Here is an 11,352-nt window from a genome sequence, read left to right as displayed (position 1 = left end):
TATTTATTTATTATTATTTTTTCCTGGAGACAGTGAGTGAGCAAATAAATGAGAAATGCCAATAACTAGGGCTCAGTGATGACCAGGAAAATAGACCAGGGCAAAAGATGCCAGCCCTAGAGACAAGACATCGTGGCATCATAGAGAGTGAGCCAGCTTGGGAGTCATACGGATTGGTTTTAAATCCTGGCTGGGCTACTTAATTGTTGTGGTCCATTCACTTACCTTGTTCGCTGTTAACTTGTCTGGGCCTCAGTATCCTCAATTATAAAATAGAGTTGGTAGAGTTACTGGTTGTGATTGCACAGAATATATGCTATAGTGCCTACTATGCAGTCAGTTCTCTATAAATTCATTTATCTATTTAGGACCAGGTATGACATTCAACACTGGCATAAGAAGGTGGAAAGAAACAAAACAAAACAAAACTGCTGCTCCTGCTTACAAAGATCTCAAAGGCTAATAAAAGGATGAAAATCTATGTCAGTAATTGGTAGCTGCTAATAATAATAACATTATTCATCATAACACCAAGAGTACTAAACAGACCTTTCAGTAGGGTCTCTCCAATGGCACAAGGAGGAAGTGGGCACCAGCAGCTAGAACATCAGAGGTATGACTGCAGCAGTAGGTGGAGTACAGGTAGAGAGGAAGTCAGCTTCAGGGAATTCTAGCAACAGCAGTGGAGAGTGGCAGAAGTACCTGCTGCAAGTACCGGAGTTTAGGACTGGAATCTGGTCTCTTGCAGGACTAGTGAGAGCAAAGCATGCTCTGATTCCAGAGGAACTGGAAGAACTAAAGAGAAAACTGAGATTAAGCTCATGGGGAGAGGGCATCAGGGAGAGAGGAGCAAGTTACTGCAAGAGTGGATCCAGTTTTGGAGCTCAACCTCAGAAGATTGAGTGTGCTATGTCCTGTGTCTCACTAACTTCTCACCCAAGGAAAGAATTGACCCCAGAAATAAAGCTAAAGAATATCACGTGTGCCCTTATAAAAAGAACAAAGCGTGAAACCATAGTATTACAGTGGCTCATAGTTTAATGTGGATTCTTAGTTCATTTGAGGATAGAATTGAAGGCGTGTCACGATGATGCAGCTTTTTCAGGAGATAGTCACTGTTTGAGTTAAACAAATACATATAAGTTTTTAAAAGATTCTTGGTCCTTCTAAAACTCTAAGTGGACTAATTTTTCATCTCTCTATACAAGCTCTGTGATTCATAAGATCTGTTGCATTATTAAAATGTTTTATTTATTTGGACTGTATGTTATTGAAAAAAATATTCAACTGATTGGGTTTTATTTTACATATCCTACCCATGTGCTTTTGTTGAGAAAGTGATCAAACTGATGTAAAGGATTTTTTTTTTTTAAATAAACAAATCTTCATTTTGACAAGGGTCAGTGCAGACTTAACGCTAAACATTCTCCTTCTAAAGCACTGTGTCAATGAAGGGTTCTAAAGTAACTAATGAACAAAGAAAGCACACACTAGCCTGATTGTAATTTCAGTGTCGTGGATTCTCAATGAGGTCCTAATTCTTTGAAAATTGATGATCTATCTTTAGTGGAGCAAAATAATTTATATCCAGGGCCTAGCAGAGTGGATGGTATATAATGGGATTTCAGTATTTATTGGCTATTTTGATAACAATGATGATGATAAATAAGTTTTAGTTAAGAACAGTATTAATTAACTGGAGTCCCCATTCTTTGTTCTACATAATTGGTATGGTACTGCCAGTATTTCACTGGACTATGTAAGACAGTGTATTTAAACTTTACAAATAAAAGTTAACTCAATAACCTTGCAAAAAGTTATAAAAAAGGAATGATTAAATTTTATTTAGTCTTGGAGTTTTACATTGCCTGTAAATCTTAGGCTGCTCATGAATCTACAAGATACCTAAAGTTCTTAATGCTTTCTATGAGCTGAATTGATTTTATTTATCTCAGTGTAAAATAAAAGTTAGAGCTTTTTCCTCCTTTTTTGCTTTTTTGATGTTGGGGTAGAGATCAACAACTAATCATGGATGTCTTCTTTTTATTATCATAGGATTAACTATTGTAACATTACAGTTAAGTCTTTCTATAGGAAGTACTTATTGACCTCAAAGTAATGCATGATATAGCTCTGTTACTTTGGAAGACAAAGAATGTGCGCTCTGTGTGTGTGTATGTGTGTGTGTGTGTGAGAGAGAGAGAGAAAGAGAGAGAGAGAGAGAGAGAGAGAGAGGTGGGGGAGAAGGAAAGAGAAGGAGAGGCGAGAGATTGTTCCTGACCTATATTATACCTCAAATTATCATACAATTATTAAATTTGTAACCATAGACTAATTTCAAAGCTCCAATCAATATTTACTTACATAAAGCTTATTTAATACAACATTCAGTGCTTGAGGAATTCAAACAGCCTATTTATACATTTATCATATTGATATTTTATCAATAGTCAGTATTGTTTACTTTTTCTTAGGTGGTGGCTTGATCTCATATTTAAAGACGTGATTTTACTTTGTTTAAATTACTTTTAATTTTGTGTTCAAATACCAAAAAAACATGAATCTGCTATGCAAATGGAAGGAATCAATTATTTTGTATAACGATTGAGTTTTGCCCAGGGTTATACCAATATTATATGAAATCAGTAGGTTTTAGACATAATTCATGAAATACGGATACAAATAAACACCTTTTTCTTTCCTTATTGGAAAGTGTTCATCTATTTCAGTGCCACAAACAGGAGATCTGGAACTACAGATGAAGCCTTTTCCATCCACTGACTGACCTTTTCTCCAGAATTTTTTACTTTGAAATGCTTTCATTTTGTGGGCATAGTTTCTTGTAGTGCATAGCAATGCCTTTCCTTAAGTAAATACTTATTAATATTTTTTATTGTTTGAAACAATTAGCCAAGCTTTGCAATTTTCATTACCTGATTTCCTCGATCTGTCTGTTTCTGATTCTATGTCTATTTCTCAAGTGGTCCATAAAATAATGAATCCTAACATTAAATGAAAACACTAAAATATTTACCAGTAATTTATTTGTATTAGCTTCTTTTATCTTGCCAGTTAAATTACCATAGTTTTTAACTGCTTAAGTGTGATATTCAAAAAAACTAATGATGTTTCTTATTACCGTTTTAATAGATTGAACTTCACCAACTTAAAATCTACTGTAATGCAAATTTCCTAGCTCAAGAAACATGTTGTGAAATATCAGATACTAAGGTAAGTTAATTTTCTTGGCATGTGAAGAATAAAGAACGCAAGTTATCTTTTAGTCGCATAGTCTGTAGAGTCCAAATGTAGAGTAGCACGGAATATCTTCTGTTGAAGCTGGGTGAGCAATTTATTCCAAGTAAGAAAGCCTTCTTAGTCTCTCTCATAGTTTCTTTCACCGTTTTAATCCCAACGTTCACCTTGAACTTCGGGGATATTATGTCCTCACTTTGAACTCAACATAACTAGAAGAGAATTTATGCCTTTCTCCCTAAACTATTTTCTGATAGTAGAATCATCATTTTCTAGTTACAGGAGTTTTAAATCTATGATCCTGTTTTATTCTCACTCATTTCCCTTTTGCAGCCTGTCACTCGTCCTGGCTCATTTTCCTTGGTGATAGATATTTCATCTTCCTCTTCCTTTTCCCTGTTACTTAGTTATGCTTTGAGTCCAAAGTCCGCCTTTATCACATGCCTGGACTATTGCAATATCCTGTCAACTGCTTTCCCCATCTCCAGGTCTTTTTCTTTGCTGCATAAGCACAATAATTCTCTAGTTTGTGTATTGCTTCATCCTCTTCCAGAAAACACTTATTATTCAAAAACACTGATCTTCTAGACACTGTGCTAAAGAACAGGGCTAACAAACATGAATAAGGCACATTCCCTACCCTCTATTTTTAAGGCCTTAGGTGACTCCCATTTGGCAACAAAATATAAATCAGTTCCTTAGCGTCTTATTCTAAATATTCCCAACCTAACTGTACAACCTTACTTTCTTATACCAATCTTTCGTTCCAGGAAAAATACTCAAATTCAATACTTTCTATATCTCTCATTGTAATGGTCATCTGTGCTTATGTCATTACATACCATTATATTTGTTTTTTATTTAAGTACAATTTAGACTCAGTGAGGGAAGTTTTACTTTTATACTTTTCTTTTTTATTCCTGGTGATTTGTTCTGAGAAGCTGGTCAATTGTTTGATTTGTTGACTTATTAAACTACTAAAAGAGATAGATGGGACAGAAAGATTTTTGAAAGGGACTAATTCTAAAAACCTTACAGAAAGAAAATATGAAAAGCAAAAGATGAAAATGCTTTTTTTATCTTAGACTTCCTAAAATTTCTATATTTTCCATAGAAAATTATATGAAAATTTTATTAATAGTTTGTAATTTAGAAATATTTTTAACTTCTGTAGCTCAATTTAGGTGATGGGATAAGAATGTGACCAAGTGACTCAAAGCATAGCTAAGTCTTTCAAATATTATATGTTTTGCTTATGTAACTTGGCTTTATAAAGCATATCTCCAAACTAGTTTATGGCTCTCATTCCAAGCAAAATGAAAGCCAGCCAAATATCTTTCTATAAATATCTAAAAAGATAATTTAGAATGCCAATATAAAGACTGGAAATACCTAGACTTCCTGGAGCTACGCATTTAAATCTTGAAGATGTTAATTCTCTAAAGGTTTTTTCAATTATGTTTTTTTCATGTAAGAGCTCTTAAAATAATAATTATCTCTGATTGAAAAGTAACATAATAGTGTTTTCATATATCTAAATATTATATTCCTGACCACTAATCACTGCCCCGTGTCATTATATAATAGACATTTTCAACCTGAGTTATGAGCAAAATGTTTAAGAAGTATAGGTGATGGATTGGATGGAGTGGCTTCGTAATTCAAAGCAATCACATGACCTCACACATTATGAACACAAAATTTTTGAATCATGTTTTTCAAAAATTATTTGTTAAAAAGTAGAAATTAAGGTAGAACTCATCCCCATCTATGAAAAAAGTAACAAAAGACTGTATATTTTTCTGCTGATAATTATTTAAAGGTAACATTACTATCCATTTAATAATTAATAGAAGATAGAAACTTGGTATGTTTTACATATGGGAATGTATAGTTTGGAAGATTAATAATTACGTAAAAGCTGTTTAAATGCATCTGGTGTTCCTTTGATGCCACATGTTTTTTTTTTTTCGAAATGTTTTGAACTCAGGAAATTTTAATGTACTTGTTTAAATATCTAATTTTGTTCTGGAATTACAAATCACACATGTTTTGGTGTTAATATTTTATGGAACATTTCAAAGGTAGAATTTATTTAAGATCATCTATAAATATGCTTCTTCACATATTAAATTAGATTTTCAGTTTCTGAATCAGTGAATTTTCATGACTACAGACATAGAGTAAATGAAGAACAAATGTGAAGAAAAGGAGGAAATCAGCAACGTTTGTTGAAATAAAAGAGAAATGTGATTAAAATTTTAAGGGCTAATAATCTGAATATGTGTCAAATCAAAACCAGAAGTTTTACAAGGAGAAGAATCCTTCCTTGTATGTTTTTTGCTGCCCCTAGGCACATTTTGGGGAGTGTGGACAGTTTTATAGTGAAGCCTGAGACATACTTTTACAGTTGTTTACATCTTTAGTTTAATATAGTGACTCAGTTATCCAGAGAAAAATTCTGAATTCTAAGTGCATCTTGATTATCTGACTGGGAACCATGGGACAAGAACTGGCTGGGAAATCATATCAAATCATATAAGATGAATGAACTGTTTTGGTGATAATCTTGTTTCATTCAAATGTACAGTAGTTTTTAGACTTTTGAACTTGAAATCTTATTAGGATAATGAAATAACTAATCATTAAATCTGGAGAGAGTACATATAAAAGAACTAGTGGTGAAGACAGGAAACTCATCACAGTGTTTTGGGGTGCTAGTTTCTTTACAATTTTCATTGTTGTTATCAAAGCATTACACTACTGCCCATTTTTCAAAATAAATTTTCTGTTACAGAATTTTTGTATGTTTATTGTAGAAAACTTGGAAAATATAGCCAAATTCAAAAAAGAAAATAAATAGCAACCATGATCTCAACCACAGTAGATAACTACTGACAATATTTTAGTTTTGTATCCTGAAAATACTTTTCCATGCATATGTAATTTGTAGTATACAAAGCAACATATGAACTCTTTTCCCTAATGCTTTGCCTTCATGAAATTGCAAATTCAGAGTTATAAACCGTGGTAAGAAGCCTGGTATATAATATTGAGAAGAAAAAATGCATTTATCCTCTTCAGATTCTCCATCTGGATTAACTTTTTGAGAGAAAAAAAGTTCATTGCTTTGTAACCAAATTTCATTTCATATTGTCCAGTACTTTCTGAATCAACTGTCTAAGTATAAAATCTACCACTTGTCTGTTGCAGTGGAGAACTTTTTAATATCTTTAAAGGACAGTGGGCTAGAATAAAGTATACTTTGATTTAATAACCATTGTCTTAGAGTATAAAAATAATTTTTTTCTACTTTATATGTCTTTAAAATTATCTCACTGCAGGTTCAAATGCTTTAATTTTTGGTCCCAAAAGGTATATACACATACTGTTTGTATAAATTATTTTTATTGTAACAATGCAATTATTATCAATGTATGGTATTACTGTACTTGTCATAAAGTCATCTAATATAGCTTTAGATTCCTCACTAAAACTATCATTTTTAGTATTTTGCGGGGTATAATAAAACACATAGTGGGCTCAGTGAAATAGCAAAAGTATGTTAAACTTTCACACACTGGTGTCAACTTTTGGGTAATAAGAAGGCAGTTCTTGCAGTCAACCCCAGTCATCGCCAGTTTGGGGTGGGAGCCAGTGTTTGGAATGTCTGAATGTTTGGAATTACCTCATTCCCTAAAGCCTGTGTTTGGATTTTAGTGCCCAGAGCAGCATGGCTTTGGCAGTATTGCATCATCATCGGTAACGACTCATGCCGGCAAAATGTCTGCATATCTGCCAGCAAAGCAGGAACTTACAGACCAGTGCCAGTGCATTCCAAACAAGGTATGCTAGTTCTAATCTGTGCCCACTGAAAAGCCACTCTAGACAGTGAGCTGGGCTCCTTGAATGTGGCCTCTGGTGTGCAGAATGTGTCTTGCCCTTCAGCGCTAGTTGAATCAAATACCTAAGTCACTGGAGTGGGTTAGGAAAAGGGGATTGAAGATAGGATTTCCTGGATTTTTACCTGGATAGTTCTGAGCCTATCTGAACTTCCTTCCAGGGTGTGTATTAGAATGAATAGAAAGGCGAAGGAAGGAACCACCTGTACAATAAGCAAGTATTGAATACTTAGCATGTGCCAGGAATGGGCTGCAGTTCTGAAAATTCACAGTGCCAGCTCTTCAAAAAACATATACAAAAACACTCTACATAGTATTTTGTGTGTGTGTAGACTGTAGTTTTCAAGTATCCCAAAATTTTCGACTAGCTCTCTCTCTCCACTCTAAGTTGGGAGGTGGCAGTAAGCAGAGGGGCTGTGTTATTACTCAAAGAATGACTTTCACCTGAACCAATATGATCCCCTGGTCGATGAGGCTGGGCCCCGTGGACCTACATGAACTTCTTTTGTGGATGTTACTGGTAGTCATAAAGCCTGCGCTAAAAGTAGGCTAAGTGGCCTCTTGTTGTCTTTCTCCTATGCCCATATCCAAGGAAAGGAGAACTGCCTCCAGTTCCTAGAGCAGAGTGTCCCCTAGCATGGTGACCTAATACATGTCCTTAGACTTACCCATCCACTATGACTTCACTTTTGGCTGAACCAGTAGGGATGGGAATGGGGTAAAAACTTAAAGGAATCTTCCATTTCCTCTTGTGACCAACATTGCATAATAAGCTCCACAAGAAAAGCAAGTATAAGGTTCAGGGGGACCATAATAGCATGTGTTCCAGTCCATAGAAGGTCTCCTGGAGGAGATGATTCTAAATGGTGTTTGGAAGAGTAAGGAATAGTGAGCCTTATGAACAAGGGAAGAAGGGTATTCTAGAGGACCGACCAGCATCAGCTCAGAGGAGAGCAGAGCTTTAGCTTACTATTGCTAGCTTCATATTTATAAACTATTTTTCTTTAGATCAATGTGACAGAATGTTTGCTAATGTAGGAATTCATTATTGTTCAGGGAGAAGCAGGATTACCGGGAGCTCCAGGCTCACCTGGGCCGAAAGGGGATAAAGGAGAGCAGGTAAGACACAACCAAATACTGTTGTGATGAAAGGGGGTTTGTTCAAAAGCAACTTTAAAAATGTGTCCATCTCATTTTTGTATGTTACATACAAATGCACATTTCTGTAAAAGGCTACCAAAGACTATTTTAAAATGCTGATTTCTGAAATAAGAAAGACTATACCACATTCAAGTCTGCTTTTGAGTTCATATGGGAAGGTTGGCACGAAATTTGAAAAGATCTGGAGCTGCAAGTCTTTGTATCCATAAGCTCTAAGCAAAACTGTGAAGCAGGAAAGTTTATTTTCTAGTTTTGCCCTAACCGTCTTTAGCATTCTCTTCTCCAAATACCTGATAAAATCTTATTTCTCTTGTGTATTGACATTTCTCTACTAAAGATTTTTCCTTAGATCCCTCCCTACCTGTGATTTAAACAGCCAACCTTTGTTGAGTACATTGGGTGTTGTAGGGGGATATAAACAAGAGTAGGATAGATTGCTTGTTCTGAAGGATTTTATTTCTAGAAGGAGATAGAGATAAACTACATGGCCATATGTGTTAGATGCTATGTAAGAGTTGAAAGTGTCCTGAGGAAACAATCTGGGAAGACTGAGAAGAATTTAATAGAGAAGATGGGGAGTGAGCTGGACCTCTGAGTGTGCAATTCTAGGCAATATCCCATTCTTAGAGATTTGTCTTGCCCTTCTCCCCACCCCTGTCTAAAATATTTATGGGTTATAGTGTGATACTTTGATTTATTTATACAATGTGTAATGACCAAATCGGAGTAATTAGCACATTAACTACCTCAAACATTCACCATTTCTTTGTGTTGGGAATACTCAGAATCTTCTCTTTTAGCTGTTTGAAAATAGACAAATTATTGTTAACCATAGTCACCTTACAGATCTATAGAACACCAGAACTTATTCCTCCTTTCCAGCTGTAATTTTGTATCCATAAACCAACCTCTCCTTATCCCCACCTCCCTCTGACCCTTCCCAGCCTCCGGTAAACACAATTCTACTCTTTACTTCTATAAGACTAACTTTTTAGATTTCACATATTAGGAAGAACATGCAGTATTTATCATTTTGTGGCTGGATTATTTCACTTAACACAATGTCCTCCAGGCTCATCCATGTTGCCACAAGTGACAGGATTTCATTCCTTTTTATGGTTGAAAAATATTACATTATGTATATAATATATCACATTTTCTTTATCCATTCATCTGTTGATGGATAACCAGGTTGATTCCATATCTTGGCTATTGTGACTATTGCTACAATAAACATGGCAGTGCAAATATCTCTTCAACATGCTGATTTCCTTTCCTTTGGATAAATACCCAGATGTGAAATTGCTAGATCACATGGTACTTACATTTTTAGTTTTTTAAGGAATCTCCATACTGTTCTCCATAATGGATATACTAACTTACATTCTCTCCAATGGTGTACAAGAGTTCCTTTTTTTCCACATTTTTGCCAGCATTCATTATTGCCTGTCTTTTTGATAATAGCCATTCTAACTAGGGTAAGATGATATCTCATTTTTGTTATGATTTGCACCTCACGGATGATTAGTGATATTGAACATTTTTTTCACATATTTGTTGGTCATTTGTATGTCTTCTTCTGAGAATATGAGTTCTACGAGCTCCATACATAGAAGAACACATAATAGGAGCTAAAAATATGTTGAATGAATGAGTCAACACTGTACCTCAAGGAAAGTCAAAATCATCAACTCAGCTATTTCTAGAAACTATAAGTTCTACCCCCCAATTGCCCAGGGGGACTCTGCCAACCAGGACAAAAAGTCAATTTTCAAGGAAAGAGCTAAATAAGGTAATCATAGAAGAATATTATGTAACTCATTATTGTTCTACTACAATTTTTCTTTTAAAAACAAAAATTCTTTTCACATTGATCTTACCAGTTTTAGCTTGTTACTACCAATTAGTTAATGAAGAAGAAAAATATTTAGAAAAAAGCCACAAGTTTTGGCATAATTTTGTGTTTATCTTTATTTGTCTATTTTCTTATCCACTATGATGCTCTTTTAATATTAATATGATTTACTGTTTTTGGTCTTTGTTTCATAAAGCTGATGCTCCCCTCTTGTGGAGTAATACAGTTGTAAATACCACCACTTGGATTTAAACGCCTAGTTGTGATCAGTATTCTGTATCAGGGCATCTAATCAAACTATTCTAACTGTGCCCTCTATCCAAGACTAAACTCTGTATGACATTATTTGAAATAATAATTAATGCTTTTCTTTCATTCATACTCAATTATTGTAATTTTCTTGAATCTTTTAATTCCCTTTTCTTAGCAAGTGTAGTTAGCAACCTAATTACTTAGCAACAGCATTACTTTCTCAGTTCTTTAAGACCCTTGCTAATACCCTCACCCACTTCAAGTTGAAATTTTGTAAAATAGCAGCTAAAATTTTAATGTTCCTGAACCTAAGGGAATGTGTGAGCTCCTAAGGGAGCTCTATTTGGGGAATAATTTTCCGGTTTGTTTTCGTATTATTATCTTCCATATTTCCGGTTAGTTGGCCAAAATGTGTTGGCTTTATGCAATGATTGCTTTGGTAATAAACTTTGAGAGAAAATCAAAACAATTTAAAATGAAATAAGTTAACTTAATCCTTAGTCAGAAACTGGTATTGATTTCCTCACCCTCCAATCCCACTATGGAAGTTTGTATTTTGAGTAGTTTAATGAGCTAACCTAGAGATTACAAGTAAGTTTTCACTTACTTTCTTTCTAGTCTGACATTACTCAGATAGATGCTCGTTCTATGGATATAACACATCAATACAGAATTAATTGAGTCAAACTATGTTCATAATTTTTTAAAAGAAGGAATACCTTCTCTTAGCAATAACTTCACAGAAGTACTATTTAATATTATGCTTTTGACTTCTTTGCCTACATCAATATAAGAAATAAAAATATTTCTTCATCTTTTCTAATCCTATGTTGAATATATTGAGTAAATTGACAAGACCTTTTTTATGTATCAGTTTTACCCAATCTGATCCTCATCTAATCTATAGGAATTAATTTGAAGGTAAAA

General features: G+C 34.4%; 1 protein-coding gene across 1 annotated transcript in view; it reads left to right on the top strand.

The window, feature by feature from the left end:
* COL19A1 (collagen, type XIX, alpha 1) overlaps nt 1-11,352 on the top strand; it is a 383,175-nt gene that overhangs the window by 68,114 nt on the left and 303,709 nt on the right. The window contains exons 8-10 of the mRNA XM_012646513.1: nt 3,151-3,231; nt 6,976-7,101; nt 8,214-8,276. Of these exons, the coding sequence (XP_012501967.1) occupies nt 3,151-3,231; nt 6,976-7,101; nt 8,214-8,276 (270 nt within the window). The remainder of the gene's footprint in view (nt 1-3,150; nt 3,232-6,975; nt 7,102-8,213; nt 8,277-11,352) is intronic.

Source organism: Propithecus coquereli, unplaced genomic scaffold, assembly GCF_000956105.1.
Source record: "Propithecus coquereli isolate 6110/MARCELLA unplaced genomic scaffold, Pcoq_1.0 Scaffold244, whole genome shotgun sequence".
In the NCBI taxonomy this organism is placed as follows: domain Eukaryota; kingdom Metazoa; phylum Chordata; class Mammalia; order Primates; family Indriidae; genus Propithecus; species Propithecus coquereli.
This window is presented reverse-complemented; position numbering and strand designations above follow the sequence as displayed.